The 25,579-nt window shown below is 43.9% G+C and overlaps 2 protein-coding genes across 4 annotated transcripts in view; both read left to right on the top strand.

The window, feature by feature from the left end:
* The window catches only part of LOC139415969 (phosphofurin acidic cluster sorting protein 1-like), an 89,480-nt gene extending 83,299 nt beyond the window's left edge, over positions 1 to 6,181 (top strand). Inside the window, exons 22-24 of one of the 2 annotated variants that reach the window (XM_071164170.1) lie at positions 1,280 to 1,518; positions 1,717 to 1,836; positions 2,344 to 6,181. In XM_071164170.1, coding sequence (XP_071020271.1) covers positions 1,280 to 1,518; positions 1,717 to 1,836; positions 2,344 to 2,462 — 478 coding nt within the window. In that variant the 3' untranslated portion in view covers positions 2,463 to 6,181. The remainder of the gene's footprint in view (positions 1 to 1,279; positions 1,519 to 1,716; positions 1,837 to 2,343) is intronic. The other variant, XM_071164171.1, reaches the window with a different exon arrangement.
* Positions 6,182 to 6,745: 564 nt separating this feature from the next.
* LOC139415968 (kinesin light chain 2-like) lies at positions 6,746 to 25,477 on the top strand. 2 transcript variants are annotated; one of them, XM_071164168.1, is made up of 16 exons: positions 6,757 to 7,172; positions 7,333 to 7,474; positions 8,805 to 9,053; positions 10,384 to 10,506; positions 10,868 to 11,051; positions 11,668 to 11,884; positions 12,024 to 12,213; positions 12,348 to 12,521; positions 12,738 to 12,837; positions 14,897 to 14,946; positions 15,191 to 15,258; positions 15,380 to 15,488; positions 17,786 to 17,932; positions 21,640 to 21,764; positions 21,972 to 22,029; positions 22,470 to 25,477. In XM_071164168.1, exons 3-16 carry the CDS (start codon positions 8,823 to 8,825, stop codon positions 22,551 to 22,553), a joined length of 1,860 nt encoding a protein of 619 aa, XP_071020269.1. In that variant the 5' UTR covers positions 6,757 to 7,172; positions 7,333 to 7,474; positions 8,805 to 8,822; the 3' UTR covers positions 22,554 to 25,477. The 2 variants fall into 2 exon arrangements, with proteins under 2 accessions (XP_071020270.1, XP_071020269.1); XM_071164169.1 differs by lacking the exon at positions 7,333 to 7,474 and having other exon boundaries at positions 6,746 to 7,172.
* Positions 25,478 to 25,579: the final 102 nt, after the last annotated feature.

The following is a 25,579-nucleotide window of genomic DNA, read 5'->3' as shown; positions in this document are numbered from 1 at the left end:
CAAACTTGTGATTGAGTTGGAGGCGTGCGTGGCCACGCAGTCGTGGGTGAACAGGGACTACAGGAGAGGGCTCAGAACGCACCCTTGTGGGGCCCCAGTGTTGAGGATCAGGGGGGTGGAAATGTTGTTGCCTACCCTCACCACCTGGGAGCGGCCCGTCAGGAAGTCCAGTACCCAGTTGCACATGGCGGGGTCGAGACCCAGGGTCTCAAGCTTGATGACGAGCTTGGAGGGCACTATGGTGTTAAATGCCGAGCTGTAGTCGATGAACAGCATTCTCACATAGGTATTCCTCTTGTCCAGATGGGTTAGGGCAGTGTGCAGTGTGGTTGAGATTGCATCGTCTGTGGACCTATTTGGGCAGTAAGCAAATTGGAGTGGGTCTAGGGTGTCAGGTAGGGTGGAGGTGATATGGTCCTTGACTAGTCTCTCAAAGCACTTCATGATGACGGAAGTCGTTTAGCTCAGTTACCTTAGCTTTCTTGGGAACAGGAACAATGGTGGCCCTCTTGAAGCATGTGGGAACAACAGACTGGGATAGGGATTGATTGAATATGTCCGTAAACACACCAGTCAGCTGGTCTGCGCATGCTCTGAGGGCGCGGCAATAGAGAGAGAGAGGGATGGAGAGAGAGAGACTGAGTTAGAGCGAGAGAGAGGGATGGAGAGAGAGAGACAAAGAGTTAGAGAGAGAGCGATAGAGACAGAGTTAGAGAGAGAGCGATAGAGAGAGGGATGGTGAGAGAGAGAGAAAGAGGGAGAGATACAAAGAGTTAGAGAGAGAGCGATAGAGAGAGAGAAAGGGATGGAGAGAGAGAGACAAAAAGTTAGAGAGGGAGGTAAAAAGAGAGAGAGAGAGAAATATTCCCAACAGTCCCTTTTCTCCTCAAAACAGATCAGATCATCCATCTCAAGTTCATTCTGTCCCCTTCTTGTCTGTCCTGCTGAAAGTCAAGTCTGACCACAGATAAAAACAAACACAGCAACATCAGCATGTTCTAGTGTTATAGCCCATCATTGTGATGGGGTTTGGTGCTGTAACAGACTCTACTGTCCTCTGTGGTGTGACCTGACTCAGGGTCAGGGTTGATGCGCTGTTTGACATGTATGCCCCTGAATCCATAACCTGCTCTGTCACTAAATACCCCATACCTAAACCTCCCAAAACAACACAGCCTTTTGGCATTTTTAACCAAGAACCTCCGTAATTTCTCCTTTCCTGCATTGTACCCTAACCCCCACCTTTTCCTGTCTCCGGCCCCTCCCCTTCCTGTTCCAGGAGCCCCAGTATGCCTCATGGTGTGGACACCATCGGGCTGCAGGTGGACTACTGGCTGGCGTCGCTGGCGGAGAAGCGACGTGACGGGGAACGGCGTGACACGGGCGGTAAGAACACCCTGAAGAGTGCCTTCAGGTCCCTGCAGGTCAGCAGGCTACCAGGAGGGGGCATCAGTGAGACCCAGGCCCAGGTCAGCACCATGGCCATGACAGTGGTCACCAAGGAGAAGAACAAGAAGGGTAAAGAGTTTTAGAGTATAATTTATTTTATAATACACAGGCAAAGTCATTCAGCATTACAACAGTTTTTAATACGGAGACAGGAGGTGGAATGTATACATGCCCTCTAGTTCTGGTTTTCTTTCTTCCGTGCATTGAATTGTATTGTTATGAAGATTGACTCTCTGTCTCTCTCGATGTCACTCTCGTTCTCTGTAGTTCCCACCATCTTCCTGGGTAAGAAACCGAAGGAGAAGGACGTAGACTCTAAGAGCCAGGTCATCGAGGCCATCAGCAGACTCATCTGTTCTGCCAAGCAGCATCATACCATGTTGAAAGGTACAGCAACATAACACAGGGAGGGAGGGAGGGGGGGGGGGGGGGGGGGGGGGGGGAGGGAGGGATGATCCAGTGAAGGTGTACTGTAGAGGAATCTCTGAAAATAGGAGGAGTAGGAAGAGAAACTGGAAGAGTGAGGGAGGGCGGGGTGAAGGTGGAGGGAGGGCGGGGTGAGGGTGGGGTAAGGGTGGAGTGAGTGCGGGGTGAGGCCAGGGTGAGGGGAACATGATTTATTGGGGATGTTGTAGGAAAGAGTAAATGGAGAATGGGCTGTGTTAATGGACCTCTTAAGTGTCTCTAAGAGTGTGTCAGAAATAGCATCTTATTCCCTGTACAGGGCCCATTGGGCTCTGGTCAAAAGTAGTGCACTATATAGGGAATAGCCCTGGTCAAAAGTAGTGTACTATACAGGGAATAGGGTGTCATTTCGGACACAGCCCCAAGTGTTCTCTGTCTGAACAACAGCCATACTTAGCTGTGTCTCCTTCCCTGTGTGTGTCCCTGCAGTGTCCATAGACGGAGTGGAGTGGAACGACGTCAAGTTCTTCCAACTGGCCGCCCAGTGGCCCACGCACGTCAAGTACTTCCCTGTTGGACTGTTTGGTTACAGCAAACCCCCCTCCTAGGGTCCACCCTTTACCCCTCCCCCTTGGCCCCCTTGCCTCAGCCAGTCCCGTCCCACCTACGCACACAGACCCCGCCTCTCAGAACGCCATGGCACTTGTATTTGTCAATCACGATGGAGGGTTTTTTCTATATTTGTCTTATTTCTCTATAAGGAGGGATGGAGGGAAGGGGTGGAGCGCTACTTGTCACTTTACTGAATTAAAATGCCCCTCTCTCCCAGTGTGATGTGTGTATGAGGGGAACACAGCACAAGATAACTAACTGCCTTTCAACTAACCGTAACGATGAGGTGCAACCCCACGAATAACTCCCATTATGAACCCTTGACCCCCTGACCCTTTAACCCCGACCGGTGTCTCTTATCACATTGAACCTGCCAACGGTCAATCCGTGCTCTAACCCAGACCTGCATGCTGTAAACTCCACCACCCACGTGCCAGTTATAACAAGAACATAATGTTGTGTTAACAGTAATGACATGGTTATTATGGGCTATGGAGGGGAACTGTGCATGACAAATGGAACAAACAACAGACAACACGTACAGTAGCAATGCTTTTCCTGCTCCCTAAATACAAGAAAAAGCTTTTTTCTCACCAGTGATATACGTTGATATGAAATGCATACGAAGAGTAAAAAAAGGAAACGTTCCGTTTTGATGTTGTAACAACACAGTCCAGTCCTCCAAATTCAGAGCTCACTGTTTGTCCAAACTCTACTGCTGTCTGTAAGGCTTGTCCCTTTATCAATCAGTTATTGTGGTCGGCATTGTTCTCTTGATTTGATTAAATGACGATGTGTTCTAAGAAACACACTGGTCCTCTTGGCATCTAGAATGAACGCTGACCAGTCGTGAGTAACTTAGCGCTGGGTCACCTGTAGCCCTAACCCCACCTGTGCACTGTAAGTATTATGACCAATGTCAAGTATTACAATGACATTGTGTCCAATTTTGCTGTTATTATTATGATTTTCATGGTAACTTGGAGGTAGGAGGTTTCTCAGCAGTGACGTCAACATCTCGTGTAACTAACTCAATATCTGTCCCTGTTCTCTTTTGGGGGGGGGGGGGTTCTTACAAAGGAAGGGTTTTGCACCAAGGCCTTCAAACTCACTGAGAATGAATACACAGCTATGCATGTTCCACAAATAAGTCTGAATGATAGCATGCAAAGATTTCACAGTACGAGGATGCATTTCCAACAGTCATTGGTGATATCCCCTGAACCTCATTTGAATGCAGATAATATTCATTGATTGCGTCTTCGTTTATTTGATCTCACTGTCATCAGAAGCTTCATTATTTAGGAACACTCCATTTTTGGAAGTTTTAAACCCATTTTATCAGTGAATGTCTCGTTTAATTCGAGAGAGAAAAAAACTGATGGCAGGAGAGATAGCGGACTGTTAATTTACAAATGAAACACTTTTTATAGGCCAGAACCAGCTGTTACTTCACTAGAGCATTTTCTGTTGTTCTTTGAACACAAACGCACCATAATAATCTCTCTCCAAACTCCATAGTCAGTTGACCTTGTAACTTTGTAGCCTGTGAGCTTGGATACTTTGTGCAACTTCCCTTGTGAGTACCAAAGAGAGATATGGCCAGGGCAGTGGCACTATTCAAAGCAGACCATCAAACTCTGCTGCTCTTATTACGTGTCCCTGCCCACCAGCCACGGGCTAGACCCAGACACATATCTTCATCTGGACTTGGACCCATCTTTTAACTGACTGTATCTATGTATGTTATGTACGTGGTTGTATCTATGATGTGCAGATGTGTCTCCTTAACCACAGATCTAGGATCAGATTACCCTGCCCTCCAGTTCTAACCATAACCATTAGGGGGAGTTAAAACTACCTGACCCTGAATCAGTCGTTATGGGCGACATCTACTGCCAGAGCTCCAACTGCTCTTTGCCTTGCAACGTGTTATTAGCATCATAAGGAGTGTAAGATATGATTCTATTTGAACTGCTTTGTTTTCATAGGGGAATCGGAATTATTCAACGAACGGGACAGACAAAAAGAATCACTGCCAAAAATGTCTGTTACATGGATATTACAGCCAAGCTGACGAGAGGGTGTAGATAGATATAGGTGTTCAGTGTTTTTGGTGACAACAACAAAACAAAACTTTAAATCATGATTCTTGTTCCAAAATAATGTATTTCAATGTTAGAAAAAGATGATGTTACCATGAAACATTCCACTGTTTTACTCTCTCTCCTCTCCCCCTGTTCACAGTCTCTGTTCACAGTCTCTGTTCACAGTTCAGTCCCTGTTTACAGTCTCTGTTCACAGTTCAGTCCCTGTTCACAGTCTCTGTTCACAGTCTCTGTTCACAGTTCAGTCTCTGTTCACAGTCTCTGTTCACAGTTCAGTCCCTGTTCACAGTCTCTGTTCACAGTCTCTGTTCACAGTTCAGTCTCTGTTCACAGTTCAGTCCCCTGTCTTTCACCGGTCTCACCGTTGACATGTTGTTTGTTGTTTTTCCTACCTTCTCTAGGCCTATTCTTCCTGTGTGACTGTCGTCTCTAACTTGACCTGCTGTGTGTTAACCTGTGTCTCTAGCTGTACTGACCTGTGTCTCTAGCTGTACTGACCTGTGTCTCTAGCTGTACTGACCTGTGTCTCTAGCTGTACTGACCTGTGTCTCTAGCTGTACTGATCTGTGGTTGCTGTGATGGTCTTCATGACTAACGTATAGGGACAGGGTTGTGACTAAAGGGAGTATAGTCTACGATCGGAAGTTACTTTTCGTAGCAGGTTAGGAGAAAATTTGAGCTAATCCTAACCTTAACCTAAGTATCCTAATCTGCCACTTTAATTATCCTAACCTGCTTCTTGTTTCTCCTAACCTGCTACGAAAAAGTAACTTCCGGTCATAGCTGTACTCCCTCCAGTCAGAACCTAGGGACAGCAGTTATTCCTAACCATGTGACTTAGAACAACTCTGGGCCCTGGTTATAGTCTATACCAGAGGCGGAAGAGGAAGCAAGACATCTCGCTCCCTCATTTTTTTCTGGTTCATATACAGTCAATTAACTAAGTAGACCAGACCCAGCTGCTATCACATAAGATATCTTAATTTATCCACCGTCTTTGGTCTAAACCTATAACCAGGGCCCAGACTTCCTGTTCAGGTCACATGATCCTGAAAAACACCTGTCCCTAGTGAAGGGAAGAACAATATGATCTATTAATAAATCCCTTTAATTATCAATAATCTCCTTCCTCTCCTCTATCATCACAATGTGTTTCAGAACAAATGGAGTGAGAGGTCTAGAACAAACCGTAAGATCTAGAGTCTCTGTCAGGATTCCACAACCTTTGCTTCTAATAGAACCCATTTGAAAGGATCTCCCTGCTTGTAACATAGCAGCCTATCACAGAAGGGAATCAGTTTTTGTGTAACACTGCATAGACCATAGTTATGCTTGGTAGCTAGTAGTTTGAGGGGAGGATTCTAACGCTTGTGGATTTGGAGAGTATTTTTGCACATGCCATTGTTTCTTCAGCAGCTTTTTTTGCCTTTTGCCTATAAACAATAATAATGCTTGTACATACAAAACAAATGTACTTCTGTAATGTATCTTAGTCCTTGTTTTTTTATTTGAAATCTTTTGTAGTACTGCTTTTTTATGTTTATGTTGTGTGATGGAAAAGTGGAACTGTTCATTGTTTTTTAAATAAATACTCCTGATTTTTATGTCCTCTGGTGTATTTTCATTAATTTGAAAGTAATCTAGGAATTAACAACCTATTTTATAAATTTTAATTCAGTTCAAGTGTGTCTGGCATCTCTAGACAGTGGTGTAAAAATACTTTAAAGTACTACTTAAGTCGTTTTTGGGGGTATCTGTACTTTACTATTTATATTTTTGACAACTTTTACTTTTACTCCACTACATTCGTAAATAAAAATGTTGTCGTTTTTACTCCATACATTTTCCCTGACACCCAAAAGTACTCGTTACATTTTGAAGGCTTAGCAGGACCGGAAAAATGGTCCAATTCACACACTTATCAAGAGAACATCCCTAGTCATCTACTGCCTCTGATCTGGCCGACTCACAAAACACACATGCTTCGTTTGTAAATTATGTCTGAGTGTTGGAGTGTGCCTATCAGTGCATTTTAAAAACATGAAAATCGCGCCATCTATATAGCCTAATATATGTCTACATTAGAATGAAGAAAAGGAATACCTCCTGCCTCAACACCGTGCCCCTTCCCCGGCGGGGGTGATGTCATAGCGCCAGGGCTGAGGCTGTGGATTGTGGGAGAATTCGGACAACAGCCATTTTCGGGTAGCGACTGTCATCCTTGGAACACACTTCTCAAACTGTGAGAGAACGTACCAGTCCCGCACTATCTTTAAAACAAATTCTGGGGATGGATAGAACGATGCCGACTCACGGCAAATAGTGTTCCTGTATTTAGAGCGCTGCTCCGGTTCAAGTTACGGAAGACGAGAACATTGACTAGGCTAATTCGTGGCAGGCTCGAATTCATTAGCTAGCCAGCCATGCTAGCATAATTGGTTACAATGTATTGCTTGGAATTTGCTCGCTTTTAGACGGCAGCGACGTTATACAACGGGATTAAAGCCAGTGGTGTGTCGTGGGTTTATTTTTATAGTGCAGCAGACCGAGTAACGTGTCATCAGGATTTAACCGGCGGGCGGACTGGGGAGAGAGAAGGTAAATAGATGTTTATCGTGGTGCACAGACCCACTAACTTACCTGACTGCATTTAACAATTTGCTTAGCTGTAGAAAACGTATCATTTTAAAAATCGGTGATATTATACCGTCAATCTTTATGTAAACGCAGGTTAATATCGGTACCGTTATCTTTTCAGCCTTGCGGTTCAGGAGCGTCGCCCACTCTTACAAAAAGGGATTGAAGTGGAGCATCACAACAGTCCGTGGTGCTTTGTTTGAGCTCGAGGTTACCGGGGGCAGCGCTCTTGTCTTGGGGGAAATAGAACCGTTTCGATTAAGGTAACGTGTGGATTGAGAGTCATTACGAGGTTTGTCAGTGTATTTTTAACAGTATATGAATTGTATTGGCTTATATTCTTACGTCCAATCGAGAGAGTTCGGCTACAAAATCATACCTGTGCTCCTCTCCCAGACCAGGCTCGTCATATCACCAACGTTCAACTATGTTGCCAATCGAGCTCGTCTTGGTTCGCTACGTTGTTTCGACGAGTCATCGCTTATTTTAAGTGTTGGGGAATTTGTCATGGTCCTCATTGAATTAGAATAGATACTTTGTACTGTGCTCTCACGACCGCATCCATTGCAGAAAGCCCTTGCAGAAGCATATTTCGTTCTGGGCCTCAAACCTGCCTCTATGCTTGCAAACATGTCGGAGTGTTTTTTGTTATAGGATACGAGCCTGCGTGTGACATTAAGGCCTATCATTCTTTGTATGATAAAGGCCAAGATCTTATAATAGATTAGATCTCAAAAAATACTGAATGTATTTTATTTCCTTGTAATGCTCTGCTCTGTCGATCTCCTTCATTCATCCTCTGTCTCTCATTTCTTGTCATCCCGTGAGAGGGGTGATTCCGAAAGTGTGTTGGTCCATATACTAGGCTACTATTGACGGTAAGATGGATCGACAACAAGCGTTGCAAATTGCCAAACGTTCCATACAGCGTTTGAGAGATGTGTTAGTTGTGGCAATCGGATGGGAAATTACGGGATCGCTCATATTGGTGCATTGCAGTCAATGGATTGTGCGGGTGGGGAAGGGAGGAGCGAGGTGATTGTGTGGGCGAGGGCCTCTTGGCGACGCGAGAGGAGAACAGGTGCGCGTCTACAGCAGAGGAGTGGAGGAGAAGTCGCGGAGTCGCGCATTTCTGCTCGGTCCAGCTATAAATCTGCGACGATGCGTGTCTTTAACTTCCATGAGTCCATTTAGTCAATTCTGTTCTCTCGCGAGTCGCGATATAGATTGACTATAAAGGTAGTGTCACGCAAACTATGTATCGAATAGCTTTGTAACTGAAATGCTTACAGCTCATTAATTGATTTATTCAAGCTCAAAAGATTCGAGTCCCATTGGAACAGAGGCAGAGGGCCCAGAGGAGTGAGCTGTGGCATGGTTGGTTGTTGGTAACAGACTGAACAGTTGTGTAAACATAATCTCTTGGAGGGATTGTGTTCCTCTAATGCTCATCCTTGAAATAATCTCATAATCGGACATTATTTTTTTCTGAGTCTTGTAATATGATTAGATGGCTCGTCCTCTAACAAGCCTTGATTCTAAGAGCTTCGAACAAGAATATGCTAACTCAAAACTAATCTCTCTCCCCTCCAGTGTGTGTGAACTCAGGTTATGTCCACCATGGTGTACCCACACAGCGAGGAGGCCCTGGAGCGCCTGACCCAGGATGAGATCGTGCTCAACACAAAGACTGTGATGCAGGGCCTGGAGACACTCAGAGGGGAGCATGCCCAGCTCCTCACGTCCCTGCTGGACTGCACCCAGCCACCTGCTGCCCAGGAGAAGTCAGGCCTGCTGCGGAAGAGCCTGGAGGCCATAGATTTAGGCTTGGGAGAGGCACAGGTAGGAGAGAGATGTGGGGGAAAGAAGGGGTTGAGGGATTCAGTGAGGGGGGGGAGAGAAGAAAGAGAGACAGGAGAGATGGGTTGAGTGGAAGATGCTTACTACTCTGGTTTAGAGGTACAGGATGATGATGATGCAATGATGACAAATCATGAGTGAAGGGGGGAAAGATGATTCTGGTCCTCGACGATGACGTGGTACATTGTGTGACTAATACTCAACACAAGGATTTATTTAGAATAATGTCTCTTGTAGAAAGAGAGGACGTTGAATTATAGAGAATAGGGGAGTTGTTCTTCCTGTAGGAAGGTGCCAGTGGGAATCTGCCTTAGACACTGATGGACTGATATAACATGAAATGCGTAAAATAACGTCCCAAAAGACATGCAAAGCTTTCCCTCCGACTCAACTCACTCCTCCACCTCCCCACCCTATTTTGAATAGAGTAGAATAGAACAATATATTATTGTCATCCAAAAGAGGACGTTATTTGCACTGGTCTCAGAATAGGTTACAACAAGCAGTCAGTCATGGGAGGTAGCCTAGCGGTTAGATCGTTGGGCTAGTAACCGGAAGGTTGCTCTTCGAATGCCCGAGCCGACAAGGTGTGCTCTTGAGCAAGGCACTTACCCTAATCGCCTCAGAGTCTCCGTTGATAATAGGATATGCAACAACAAAAAAACATTTCCAATTAAACCATGTATTAAAACACACGTGTACATGTGTAAAATAGAACAGAAAAAACACCCACTAAATTAATAATATTATACACACGCAACCCTTTGAAACCAACCCTTTGAAACCAAAACATTATCAAAGCTTTCCTGTATTATTTGAATCCATCCCCCCCTATTTGCCAGGTTGTCATTTAAAATTAGTTAGCTCCTAATTGACCTGCCTAGATAAATAAAGATGAAATGGATCAAACAAAGTCCCTCTCTTCAGGTGATCATCACCCCAAGGCTAGCCGCTTACTCTTTAGAAACTGAAACATTCTCAAAGCTTTCTCTCTTCCTTCAATTGACCCTCTTGAATCCATATCTGTGGCCTTGCGGAAATCTAATTAGCATAATATAGATCCCCATAAATATCTGTCTGTCTAAGCTAGAGATATCTTCTTTTTTTCCCCCGTGGGCTGCGTCTCAATCGCCGATATCGGCCTTCCGCATCTGCGGTGAAAGGTGGCAGAGTTTGTCAGACCATGAGACGTGTGTATATGTTTTAGGGGATACCTAAATGGGTTCTTATAAGGATTCCATAATTTAGTAGAAACCCCCCCCCCCCTCCCCGGCTTAGACTAGAGGGTTAACCCCTCCCTCTCTCTCCCTAGGTGATCATTGCCCTGTCGGGTCACCTGAGTGCTGTGGAGTCAGAGAAACAGAAGCTAAGAGCCCAGGTCAGACGACTGTGTCAGGAGAACCAGTGGTTAAGAGATGAGCTAGCAGGAACACAGGTACGTGTACAGCATATCACTACATACTGCTTGCACTGGTAGTTCACTCTATCAATGGTTTTCAGATGTTTCTAGACCCAAAGTGATTAAAGCGTTATGAGTCCATGTCCCAACGTACACCGTCGATGATGTGGGCTCATCTCGTCAATTTAGATTTTGGAGTATGCTATCATTTTATACCCTTCCAAAGCAAAACATTTGTCGAGCTTCACCTCCCTCACACTCATATCCCCTCTTCTTCCCCTCTTCTTCCCCTCTTCTTCCCCTCTTCTTCCCCTCTTCTTTCCCCTCTTCTTTCCCCTCTTCTTTCCCCTCTTCTTTCCCCTCTTCTTCCCCTCTTCTTCTCCTCTCCTTCCCCCAGCACAAGCTGCAGCGTAGTGAGCAGAGTGTTGCCCAGCTGGAGGAAGAGAAGAAGCACCTGGAGTTCATGAACAAGATCAAGAAGTTTGACGACGACGTGTCACAGTCTGAGGAGAAGGCTGCAGGGGAGACGTCTAAAGACAGCCTGGACGACCTGTTCCCCAACGATGACGACCAGGGACAGGGTATGATGATGATTGATTAATTGATCAAGAAGAGGACCATATAGGGGAATCCCACAAGTCTAAATGATTAACATCATTTAAAAAAAATCTAAATATGTTTACTATGTGTCCAACCCAGAGACTGGTAGTCAACACCTGTACGAGAGCAATAGAGAACCCAAACCTGTGACATCATCAGCTGTAGCAGAGCACTAACTTTGATGTCATTCCCAAATGTGTTTCCCCTCCCTTCTCCGCTGTGTTTCCCCTCCCTTCTCCGCTGTGTTTCCCCTCCCTTCTCCGCTGTGTTTCCCCTCCCTTCTCCGCTGTGTTTCCCCTCCCTTCTCCGCTGTGTTTCCCCTCCCTTCTCCGCTGTGTTTCCCCTCCCTTCTCCGCTGTGTTTCCCCTCCCTTCTCCGCTGTGTTTCCCCTCCCTTCTCCGCTGTGTTTCCCCTCCCTTCTCCGCTGTGTTTCCCCTCTCCGCTGTGTTTCCCCTCTCCGCTGTGTTTCCCCTCTCCGCTGTGTTTCCCCTCTCCGCTGTGTTTCCCCTCTCCGCTGTGTTTCCCTTCTCCGCTGTGTTTCCCTTCTCCGCTGTGTTTCCCCTCCCTTCTCCGCTGTGTTTCCCCCTCCCCCTCCAGCCCAGCCCAGTGGAGAGGTGGCGGCCCAGCAGGGTGGCTATGAGATCCCGGCCCGCCTGAGGACTCTCCACAACCTGGTGATCCAGTACGCCTCCCAGGGGAGGTACGAGGTGGCCGTGCCCCTCTGCAAACAGGCCCTGGAGGACCTGGAGAAGACCTCCGGACACGACCACCCTGACGTGGCCACCATGCTCAACATCCTGGCCCTGGTCTACAGGTGTGTGTGTGTAGGATGGATGGATGTGTGGATAGTTTTAGATACACTTGCTCAGATGAATAGCTGGCTGAAGACTTAATGATTAACTACAGGTAGCACATGTATTCATCTTCTAACATGATGAGATGTTTTGTTCCAGGGACCAGAACAAGTACAAAGAGGCAGCCCACCTGCTGAACGATGCCCTGGCCATCAGAGAGAAGACCCTGGGGAAGGACCACCCTGCGGTAGCCGCCACTCTCAACAACCTGGCTGTGCTCTACGGGAAGAGGGGCAAGTACAAGGAGGCTGAGCCCCTCTGTAAGAGAGCCCTGGAGATTAGAGAGAAGGTATGGATCATTACAGAGTTCTTCCTGGTTAGATAAATTCATAGCCCATGATAACTCACAAGTGAAAGTATATGTACTTTGTCGTTTCCTTGTCGTTTCCTGTAGGTAAAGTATTTCAATGGTTGTGTGTTCAGGTCCTGGGGAAGTACCACCCTGACGTGGCCAAGCAGCTGAACAACCTGGCCCTGCTGTGTCAGAACCAGGGAAAGTACGAGGAGGTGGAGTATTACTACAGACAAGCCCTGGAGATCTACCAGTCCAAACTGGGGGCTGACGACCCCAACGTAGCCAAGACCAAGAACAACCTGGTGAGGAGGGAGGGAGAAGGGTTCTAGACATTGTAGTAGAGGGTTGACGAGCTACATTTTCAGTTTAAGAATTCTCCCTGAGAGATTTAATCAAGTTTATTCAAGTTGAACAGACAGATGTTTTTTTTGCGATCTTGGTATTGTTACATTTATTGGCTTGTGTATTGAGTTGTATTTCCACATCAAACCATTTGAGGTTTCATCTCATCTCTCTAGGCTACATGCTACCTCAAACAGGGGAAGTTCAAGGATGCTGAGTCCCTGTACAAAGAGATCCTAACCAGAGCACACGAGAAGGAGTTTGGATCAGTCAACAGTGAGTCTCGTACGACCAGCAGTCCTACAGTGGACATTAACACAACACTCACTGACAAGCTAGGGCTGCATCCTAAATTCCCAACCTGGCCCCATTCCATCATGGCCTCATTCCTAATGGGCATACATCACTCCTCACCTCTCCACCTGATAGATGATGTGTGGTGAACATTCTGGCACAAAATGGTTGCCATGCATCACCCAGGTGGGTGCAACACATTGCTGGTGGATGAGGTGAGTTTCCCCCTACTATGTAAAGCTTTTTGAGTACCTCGATAGAAAAGCACTATATAAATCCAATCAATTATTATTAATTAAATGGCACCCTATTCCCTATATAATGCACTACTTTTGACCAGAGCCCTGTGGGAATAGGCTGCCATTTGGAATGCACCCTACTACTACATTTACCACCAGACCAACCACCTCCATCAACTCTTCATGTTGCATTAGAAGATGTGTGAATCAACAGTATGTCCATTCTGGCCGGGACTACCCTGTAAACCCTGTGGTCATTGGCTGACCATGCGTGGTCGTGTCCTGGCCAGTCAGTCAGTTCAGGGTTAATACAGGCTATCTGTCGTGTGTAAAGCATGTTAATGCAGCACTGCCTTGAAGCCAATCAAACCCTTAAACACTGTCACGCTCAGTAGAGCACAGTACAGGGGTCTGGCATGGGACACTGTGTTCCCACACACACTGTAGGTTTCACGGAGTTAGCGTTGAGGTGGAATAATCTTTAATGATATGCCATAAATTTATCCATTTTGGTTTTAAATGCAAATACCTTTTATTTGTCGTGTGAGGGAACATAAGGTATACCAAACGTATACGGTTCATAACATATGGTATACGGTTCATAACATGTGGTATACGGTTCATAAGGTACGGTATATGTGTGGTATACGGTTCATAACGTATGGTATATGTGTGGTATACGGTTCATAACGTGGTATACGGTTCATAACATATGGTATACAGTTCATAACATATAGTTTAAGGTTCATAACATATGTTCTATGTGTGGTATACGGTTCATAACATGTGGTATACGGTTCATAACATGTGGTATACGGTTCATAACATGTGGTATACGGTTCATAACGCGTGGTATACGGTTCATAACGTATGGTATATGTGTGGTATACGGTTCATAACATGTGGTATACGGTTCATAACATGTGGTATAGGGTTCATAACGTGTGGTATACGGTTCATAACGTGTGGTATACGGTTCATAACGTGTGGTATACGGTTTATAACGTGTGGTATACGGTTCATAACGTGTGGTATACGGTTCATAACGCGTGGTATACGGTTCATAACGTATGGTATATGTGTGGTATACGGTTCATAACGTATGGTAAATGTATGGTATACGGTTCATAACGCGTGGTATACGGTTCATAACGTATGGTATACGGTTCATAACGTATGGTAAATGTATGGTATACGGTTCATAACGCGTGGTATACGGTTCATAACGCGTGGTATACGGTTCATAACGCGTGGTATACGGTTCATAACGCGTGGTATACGGTTCATAACGCGTGGTATACGGTTCATAACGCGTGGTATACGGTTCATAACGTATGGTAAATGTATGGTATACGGTTCATAACGCGTGGTATACGGTTCATAACGCGTGGTATACGGTTCATAACGTATGGCAAATGTATGGTATATGGTTCATAACGCGTGGTATACGGTTCATAACGTATGGTAAATGTATGGTATATGGTTCATAACGCGTGGTATACGGTTCATAACGTATTGTAAATGTATGGTATACGGTTTATAACGCGTGGTATACGGTTCATAACGTATGTAAATGTATGGTATACGGTTCATAACGCGTGGTAAATGTATGGTATATGGTTCATAACGCTTGGTATACGGTTCATAACGTATGGTAAATGTATGGTATACGGTTCATAACGCGTGGTATACGGTATATGTTTCTGGTCCGTGAAACAAAATATATGAATATTCAAATAAAACTATGCCACTCATCCCCTCCTCTCTTCATCCCCTCTTCTCTTCATCCTCTTCTCTTGCAGATGATAACAAGCCAATCTGGATGCATGCGGAGGAGAGAGAGGAGAGCAAGGTAGCTGCAGTATGACTGATCTGAACCATGGTCCTTCTGTCCTACCTGTTAATGGCAGCTTATGAACTCTGATGGATGGGTAGACCAATAGGACTGAGATAAAGACGGAGAATATTCATGTATTAATAATTGAGGCTTTATAATAAGGTCATAATTCATGTCTACTGCTGCTAACTGCCCCTCTATTCTCCCTGCCTTTCCGCTCTCTCTTATCTCTTTCTCTCTTGCCCCCACTCTCTCTCAGGGGAAGAGGAAGGAAGCTAGTCCCTGTGTAGAGTATGGGAGCTGGTACAAGGCCTGCAAAGTTGACAGGTGAGACTTAGTATTAAACTTAATTTGAATGGGAGATAAATACACAACTCAGTGTTTTAAATTATATTAACATTGTGGTTTAATGATGACAAGATGTTGACATGTACCTCATTCCTGTCAGTCCTACTGTCAATACCACCCTGAAGAGCCTGGGGGCGCTGTACCGCAGACAGGGTAAATTACAGGCAGCTGAGACACTGGAGGAGTGTTCTACCAAGACACGCAAGCAGGTACTGGTAATACGCTATCAGGTACTGGTAATACGCTACCAGGTACTGGTAATACGCTATCAGGTACTGGTAATACGCTACCAGGTACTGGTAATACGCTATCAGGTACTGGTAATACGCTACCAGGTACTGGTAATACGCTACCAGGTACTGGTAATACAGTATTAGTGATACATTATCAGGTACTAGTAATATAGTATTAGTTATACATTATCAGGTACTAGTAATACATTGTCAGGTACTAGTAATACACTATCACTATCAGTTACTAGCAATTCATTGTCAGGTACACAGTTGGGTACTAGTAATTCACGATTGGGTACTAGTAATTTGTGATTGGGTACTAGTAATTCGCGATCGGGTTCTAGTAATACTCGATTGGGTACTAGTAATGCGCGATCGGGTTCTAGTAATACTCGATCGGGTTCTAGTAATGCGCGATCGGGTACTAGGAATACACTATCGGGTACTAGGAATACACTATCAGCTACTAGGAATACACTATCAGCTACTAGGAATACATTACTAGTAATTCACAGTAAGTATTAGGTGCAAGTAATTCAATGTCATTATTAAGTACTAGTAAATCATTATCCAGGACTTGTAATTCACTGTCAATATCAGTTACTAGTAATACGCTATCACTATCGGGTACTAGTACTACACGATCAGGTACTAGTACTACACGATCAGGTACTAATACTTACACGATCAGGTAATAGTACTTACACGATCAGGTACTAGTACTTACACGATCAGGTACTAGTACGCACGATCAGGTACTTACGCGATAGGTACTACTACACGATCAGGTACTAATACTTACACGATCAGGTAATAGTACTTACACGATCAGGTACTAGTACTTACACGATCAGGTACTAGTACTTGACGATTGTAATTTACTACACGTGTACAATATTTCTAGTACTACATGATGTAATACACTATCCTGGACTTGTAATTTACTGTCAATATTAGTTACTTGTAATACGCTATCACTATCGGGTACTAGTACTTACACGATCAGGTACTAGTACTACACGATCAGGTACTAATACTTACACGATCAGGTAATAGTACTTACACGATCAGGTACTAGTACTTACACGATCAGGTACTAGTACTTGCACGATCAGGTCTAGTACTTACGCGATCAGGTACTAGTACTACACGAGCATGTACTAGTACTACACAATCAGGTTCTAGTACTACATGATCAGTTACTACATAATCAGGTACTAGTACTCCACTATCCAGGACTTGTAATTCACTGTCACTATCAGTTACTAGTAATATGCTATCACTATCAGGTACTAGAACTACACTATCAAGTACTAGCACTACACTATCAAGTACTAGCACTACACTATCAAGTACTAGCACTACACTATCAAGTACTAGCACTACACTATCAGGTACTAGAACTACACTATCAAGTGCTAGCACTACACTATCAAGTGCTAGAACTACACTATCAAGTACTAGCACTACACTATCAAGTACTAGAACTACACTATCAAGTACTAGAACTACACTATCAAGTACTAGCACTACACTATCAGGTACTAGAACTACACTATCAGGTACTAGTACTTACACTGTCACTAGTAATTCACTATCAGGCACTAGTAATTCACTGTCACTATCAGGCACTAGTGATACGCTATCAGGCACTAGTGATACGCTATCAGGCACTAGTGATACGCTATCAGGCACTAGTGATACGCTATCAGGCACTAGTGATACGCTATCAGGCACTAGTGATACGCTATCAGGCACTAGTGATACGCTATCAGGCACTAGTGATACGCTATCAGGCACTAGTGATACGCTATCAGGCACTAGTGATACGCTATCAGGCACTAGTGATACGCTATCAGGCACTAGTGATACGCTATCAGGCACTAGTGATACGCTATCAGGCACTAGTGATACGCTATCAGGCACTAGTGATACGCTGTCAGGCACTAGTGATACGCTGTCAGGTAGCAGTGATACGCTGTCAGGTAGCAGTGATACGCTGTCAGGTAGCAGTGATACGCTGTCAGGTAGCAGTGATACGCTGTCAGGTAGCAGTGATACGCTGTCAGGTAGCAGTTACTGCACATGCAGTCAGGTTTTACTATGCAATCATTCAAAAAAGCAGGTCCTACACAATCACTGAAAAAGAAGGTACAAGCACTGAGACACTGGCAGTGCAATTATCAAAGGTTGTAGTCTAGAGTCTTGAAGCTCTCACACACTCTGTTTCAACCCTGCTGACATTTAGGATTCATTATCATGTTCTCCCCCAGGGTATAGATGCCATTAACCAGAGTAAGGTGGTGGAGCTCCTGAAGGATGGGGCCCCAGGAGGGGGTGAGCGACGGCAGAGCCGGGAGGGTCTCAACGGGCCCCAGCGGGGGGACTGTGAGGGGGACGACGGAGCAGAGTGGAACGGGGTACGAACCTCCTTTGTCTTATTATTGTTGAAAGATGAAGCATTCGTAAGTGTGAACATACAGTCAAATTAGGGATGGGCTATATATCGAATTAATTCCAATACATGTTGTTAGCAAGAATCAATGTTTTATGGTCTTGTCTCCTTCGCTCCTTCTGTGCTGTGTGTACTGTGCCCCTTCCCACTCACACACAGACACCAAGCCCCTCCCCTACCACTCACAACAAATAAACTAAATATAACTTATTTCTCTCTGACAACAAGCAGTTTAAATTCGCAATTTGCATTTGAGGTTTGGTCCGACATAACCGGTCTTCTAGACACACGAATTCAGACATAATTTTAATTGTTTGTAATAGAGGACTTAACTTTTACTTCACAATACTTTCTTTGTCTCAACTCCTAACTTTTAGAACAGAGCAGACCCTACTATAACGAGAGTATCAATGAACATGATTGTGGATAATGCAAGCAGAATTTTAGCCACAGACTGTTATGTGCTAGCTGTCTAGTCTGTGTTTTAGAAATGTTCAATGAGCATAAAAATATGCATTTGTTTAAGGAATTGCCAACTCGCTTATTTCTCAGAATGAAAACATCTTCTTATCCAGGTAGACCACTTGATTTCAACAACTAAACAAAATGAAGAGGCTATGTTGTTCAAACAGTTGGAGACGGACTGGAGGGTGTATTCATAACAGCTCAACTGTTCTACCTTGTTAGCAAGCAAATAGATCCAAGTTGGCCAGACTTTAAATATAAAGAATAGCTGTCTACTTACTAGCCATGGGCTTGTGCTTGAGAGACTGTTAATGAGACCTGTGTTAATGTTCTATAATACCTGCTACCAGAAGATGGTCATTATTAGTGGATGTGCATGGTTCTAGTTACATTTGTAACAAAAGGGGCATTTTCGTAGACTTGAATGCTTGATCAGTGAGTATTTAAAAAAAAGAAGGTTCAAATAATGTCATTATTAGTGGGTCTTATGGTTGAATGCTTTTATTTAGCCTAGGTATAATTTTACAAGCCCTGCATTCATAAAATTATTCCAAACTGTTTGAAATGCAGTGTATATACCTATAATTGTGCAACAAATTGATTTAGAGAGGAAAAAAACAATTGAGATATATATTGTGAATCGCCCGTAAGTTTGAAGAAGTGTTTTGACACTAATGAATATGTAGCTTAAATCTAGTGTGATGTTTGTTGTGCCTGATAAAGACATTGATAAACACTACTGTGCAAACGTTTTAGACAGGTGTGAAAAAATGCTCTAAAGTAAGAATGCTTTAAAAAAATAGACATGTTAAAATATTATATTTATCAGGTAACTACATGCAAAGTGAGTGAACAGGAGAAAAATCTACATCAAATCCATATTTGGTGTGACCGCCCTTTGGCTTCTCAACAGCATCAATTCTCGTAGGTACACTTACACAAAGTCAGGGATTTTGTAGGTATATAGTCAGGTGTATGATGAAACAATTATACCAAACGGGTGCTAATGATCATCAATTCAATATGTAGGTTGAAACACAATCATGAACTGAAACCTAAACAGCTGTGTAGGAGGAATAAAACTGGGTGAGGAACAGCCAAACTCAGCTAACGAGGCATACTTACCCAGCAACAAGACACAAGGTATACGGCATCAGCAAGGTCTCTCCCAGGCAGACATTTTAAGGCAGGCTGGGTTTTCCAGATGTACTGTCCAAGCTCTTTTGAAGAAGCACAAAGAAACGGGAAACTTTGAGGACTGTAGATGCAGTGGTGGGCCAAGGAAACTCACTGCAGCAGATGAAAGACACATCATGCTTACTTCCCTTCTCAACCGGAAGATGTCCAGCAGTGCCATCAGCTCAGAATTGGCAGAAAACAGTGGGACCCTGGTACACCCATCTACTGTCCAGAGAAGTCTGGACTTGCAGCCAAAAAGCCATACCTCCGACGTGGAAGCAAGGTCAATGACTCAACTATGCACGAAAAAACACGAACTGGGGTGCAGAAAAATGGCAGCAGGTGCTCTGGACTGATGAGTCAACATATTTGGCTGTAGCAGAAGGCAGTTTGTTTGCCGAAGGGCTGGAGAGCAGTACACGAATGAGTGTCTGCAGGCAACAGTGAAACATGGTGGAGGTTCCTTGCAAGTTTGGGCTGCATTTCTGCAAATGGAGTTGGGGATTTGGTCAGAATTAATGGTCCCCTCAATGCTGAGAAGTACAGGCAAATACTTATCCATCATGCAATACCATCAGGGACCCATCTGATTGGCCCCAAATGTATTCTGCAGCATGACAACGACCCCAAACATACAGCAAAAGTCATTATGAACTATCTTCAGCGTTAAGAAGAACAAGGAGTCCTGGAAGTGATGGTATGGCCCCCACAGTGCCCTGATCTCAACATCATCATGTCTGTCTGGGATTACATGAAGAGAGAGAAGCACCTGAGGCTGCCTAAATCCACAGAAGAACTATGGTTATTTCTCCGAGATGTTTGGGCCAACCTACCTGCCGAGTTCCAAAAACGGTGTGCAGGTGTACCTAGAAGAATTGATGCTGTTTGAAGGCAAATGGTGGTCACACCAAATATTGATTTGATGTACACCACCGTTCAAAAGTCTGGGGTCACTTAGAAATGTCCTTGTTTTTGAAAGAAAAGCACCTTCTTTTTTTTTTTGTCCATTTAAAATATGAAATTGATCAGAAATACAGTAGACATTGTTAATGTTGTAAATGACTATTGTAGCTGGAAATGGCTTATTTCTTTTTATGGAATATCTACATAGGTGTACAGAGGCCCATTAAAAACAGACGCCTCACAAGTCTGGCAGCTTCATTAAATAGTACCCGCAGAGGCTACTCTGGGATGCTGGCCTTCTAGGCAGAGTTATTGGCCAGTCTAAGATGGGCAAAAGAACACAGACACTGGACAGAGATACTCTGCCTAGAAGGACAGCATTCCGGAGTCGCCTCTTCACCTTTTGACGTTAACACTGGTTTTGTGGGTACTATTTAATGAAGCTGCCAGTTGAGGACATGTGAGGCGTCTGTTTCTCAAACAGGACACTAATGTACTTGACCTCTTGCTCAGTTGTGCACCGGGGCCTCCCACTCCTTTCTAATCTGGTTAGAGACAGTTTGCGCTGTTCTGTGAAGGGAGTAATACACCGCATCATATGAGATCTTTAGTTTCTTGGCAATTTCTTGCATGGCATAGCCTTAATGTCTCAGAACAAGACTAGACTTATGAGTTTCAGAAGAAAGTTATTTGTTTCTGGCCATTTTGAGCCTGTAATCGAAGACGCATGCTGATGCTCCAGATACACAACTAGTCTAAAGAAGGCCAGTTGTATTGCTTCTTTAATCAGAACAACAGTTTTCATAACATAATTGCAAAAGGGTTTTCTAATGATCAATTAGCCTTTTAAAATGATAAACTTGGATTAGCTAATACAATGTGCCATTGGAACACAGGAGTGATGGTTGTTGATAATGGGCCTCTGTACGCCTATGTAGATATTCCATTAACAATCTGCCGTTTCCAGCTACAATAGTAATTTACAACATTAACAATGTCTACACTGTATTTCTGCACAGTACTTACTGTAAGTAATAAAACATTTGTGAAAATAATAAATACATAAATGACATTCTGTTTTAAAGGCCACTCCTTTACTATGCAGTGGTTGTCTTGTTCTCTCAGGAAGGTCACGGTTCTTTGCGTCGGAGCGGCTCCTTTGGGAAGATCCGTGAAGCGCTGCGTAGGAGCAGTGAGATGCTGGTGAAGAAACTACAGGGCAGTGGCCCCCAGGAGCCCCGCAACCCAGGGTGAGAGAGACTGCGTGTATGTCTGCACCCTAGCCCATCACTGCTCATACTGTGTGAATCAGTTTTGTGTTTGCCTCAGTGGGTTTGTTCTTTAGTGGGGAGCCGACAAGGCACTTGAGGTAGTAACCTAATGTTAAAGGAAAACCCAGGCAATAACACTGTTTCTATTGAGGCTAATGGAATCCTTAATGTCTGTCTGTTCTTCAGGATGAAGAGAGCCAGCTCCCTCAACTTCCTCAACAAGAGTGCAGAAGACCCCTCACAGGTACCTGGGGTTAGCCGTCCATCACTGTCACTGAGCTATTAACCTGTTAGTTACCAGCCAAGGACTGCTGTCACTGAGCTCCTGAGATGTACGTCTGAATGAAATGATTTGACTTTCATTAGTGTCAGATTTAGTTAACACATTGTTTGGTGCCTACCCTTTATCAAACATTGTAATTATTTTCACCTCTAGAGCCTATTTATTGCCTACCTCCCTACTCTTCTACATTTGCACACACTGTACTTCTATTTTTCTTTTCTATTGTGTTAGTGACTGTACCTTTATGTGTAACTCTGTTGTTTTTGTCGCACTGCTTTGCTTTATCTTGGCCAGGTCGCAGTTGAAAATAAGAACTTGTTCTCAACTGGCCTACCTGGTTAAATAAAGGTGAAATGAATAAATAAAAACATCCTTTCTATTTTCTCCCTCCCTCTCTCCAGGACGCCAACACCGGCCTATCAGAATGCAGAGGACTGAGTGCCAGCAATGTGGACTTGTCAAGACGCAGCTCCCTGATTGGTTAAACAGAGACAGGAGGCGGGACCAGGAGGAGGAAGGTCCAATGACGGGACCAGGAGGAGGAAAGCCCAATGAGGAGAGGCAGTTTGCCGCCCAAAGCGATCAAAACACTTCCGATCCAACACTCACATTCAAGACATATTTTCTAAAGAAACAAGAAAAAGCATTGCAAAAAAACCTGACTTGACGCTTTTAGTGACTCAGACGTCTCTGTGTCTGCTTTACTGTATTCTTCGCTGGCATCTATCAAACAAGTAGAGAACATCCTATTTAAACGGCATGCTGCTTACTAGAAGGTGGAATTTTTGCACTAGACACTCATCATGGTGAGTCTGAGGCATAGCATCATGACAGAATCCATATTGTTATCGCAGTGTGACGAATTTCTATCTTAACCCGCACACTCTCATGCTGACACTCAACCTTAGGTAGGCTAGTTCTATTCTGATTTCTATCTTAGAGAAGTGTAACCGACGTCAATGTGCCGCTAACGGTTTAGCTTCCTCCACCGTCCCTGTCTCCATCCTTGGCTCGAACCAGTGATCCTCTGTTTTGCAACACACGTGACCGCCTTCCATGACAACGCGGGAACACGATTGAGCTATACAGAAGATACCAATCGGTTAGCTCCATCGGCAACATTTCAAGCTAGCTGCGGAGCATTACGGTACATTCCTAACTGTTACAGAAGCATCACACTCAGCTCACTAGTGGCATGATTACTGAAAATGCTAACAACCCATTCAATGGAAATCACAGTGAAGAAAGCCATATAAATCATATACGTTTTTAAGACGAGGTATGAACTACAGCTGATAGAAACTTCAGCGATGTAAAAGACAGATGGTACACAATCTTTTTGGGATGTCAAATAAATCATTGTATTTAAACATCATCTGGGAGAAAAAAACAGCGCTGACCAGTTTAACCTCTCCTTTTTGCTATCTGAATGGTTATGTATATACAGGTTTAAGTTATTTTCTATTTCTTTCTTTGTATATAGCGCACAGACAGGTTCTTGTTTAAACTGGTTAGAGGTTAGGAGAACCTCTGATTTGGAGACAGACGCTGGAAGAGGACAGTCAGAAAAGAGTGAAGAGAGAAACGGGGAGAATATCGGCACTTAATGGGTGTCCTAACTTCTAGTCCAATTTTCACCCACTGATATGAAGTGAAAATTTGACAAAATGGAGGTTAGAATTTCCCCCTGAATCTATAGCCTGATCTGGTCAGATATGTTTGCTCTAATCAACTACTGTTCTGTTTGTTGCCTTGTCAGACAATTATGAACATGACAGATAAGAGTTGGCTAAAGGTCAAACATATCAGAGACCAGGTTCGTATTCATTAGGCACTAAATAGAAGAAAACAGACTGAAACAGGGAGGAACTACCTGGATTTTTACAATAAGAAACTCGTTTTAATTTTCTGTTGCAAAAAGGTTTTGTACGGTGTGCACTAATGAATGGCGAGACCAGGCTAACTTAGTTCATCTCAGACCTGGGGAATATACTGGAAATGCTGACGTGACAAGCAGTACCAGTGTATCTCGGTCAGTGTGCAGCCTGTTAGCAAGGCGTGGTACAAATGCCTGTTTAACTCCACCACTGAAGTCCCATTTGTCTTACGTGATCCGGTGGTGTTGGGACTGAAAAACACGTTATTAGCCTGACTGATGCTGTGGAGGTGAACGTGCTCCTATGTTGAGTGTTGATTTTATCAAATGCATGGTCACATGTCTACCACAGCACAACGTTTCTCCCCCAGCCAAATATTATTAGATCTCTACATAGTTGTAATGCCCTCGTATTAGTTAAGATGATACAATAAAGTGCATCTGTCTCTGTAAGAGGGAAGCATTAGGCATCCCATATGTACCGTATCATAGATATCTGTCCTTGGTTGGCCTTTACTGAATAATGAGAGCATGATATGTCCTTATCTTTTTATATACAACAGTGATCCTTTATTATAACTTGATGTTGTTTGGAAATAATCTGATTGGTTTACAGAAAACTTATCTCTGATCTAACCAATGACAGTCCTTCACCAAATGTTCTCATCATTTATGTCTTATTCTTGTCTGTGACTGGCTCCAACCTCGATTGACGATGTGCGGGGTATTGTTGTTGAACTCTGAATGATGATTTGAATGTTGGGTTTTACTTTGATGAGGGGCAGGGAGGGAAGAGGTTGACTGTGTACTGTGTTGTGTTGGCTATTTTAAGTGTCTGGTTTGTGAGTTAGGAGTCCCAAGACTGATACCAAGAGTCTTGGCCAACAGAATGTATATTAGAATATGTCCTAATGAGTTTCACCTCCTGATTGTTGCTCAGTGCAATGTAAAGTGGGAATGGGATGGATTTTTTACTGGGGAAACAGATGGAATGAAAGCTTAAGTATGTGACAAATACAGGCTAAAAGGGCTGAGGAGGAGAACACTGATGATGAATGATAACGGGGGAAATAGAAGTATGAAGTGCTGTTCGGTGAGAAAAGCGAGAGATTCAGTGATTGAAATGGAAAGTGGAACATTGGAGAGCGGAATATGGAAAAGTGCTTTAAGTATCATTGCAGCAAATAATGTACAGAATTGTCGATCTCTGTCACACTCAACATGTGCAAGCACCGATGTTGTCTAGCTATGTAAAAGTCTGTTGAAACACTGGACTGTAGTCTGTAGATGCTGTATTTACACACCAACAAATGTTTCAAAGAACACACCTAAACAGTGCTCCTCCTACAAATGTATACCACATGTTAATGTAGAAGTAAGAACACCCTCCTCACCATCTGTGAATCAGTGTGTCACTATGGAAACTAGAATGTAGCCGTGTGGGAGGAGGGGGGTCTCATTGTTAGTGGCCAACAACATTGTGTATGTTTTATTAAAGGTTCAATAAAGGAAAAACTCCACTTTTCAAGCTGATCCTGATCTGTTTGTTTCCTCATTCTTTTAACACAATGAAACAGCTTGATTTGAAATTAGTTTTAAATACAGATATTGCATATGTAACCAGGGGCATCCTGG

This window comes from Oncorhynchus clarkii, chromosome 9 (assembly GCF_045791955.1).
Source record: "Oncorhynchus clarkii lewisi isolate Uvic-CL-2024 chromosome 9, UVic_Ocla_1.0, whole genome shotgun sequence".
NCBI lineage: Eukaryota > Metazoa > Chordata > Actinopteri > Salmoniformes > Salmonidae > Oncorhynchus > Oncorhynchus clarkii.
Note: the sequence above shows the minus strand (reverse complement) of the source record. Positions and strands in the feature narration are given on the sequence as shown.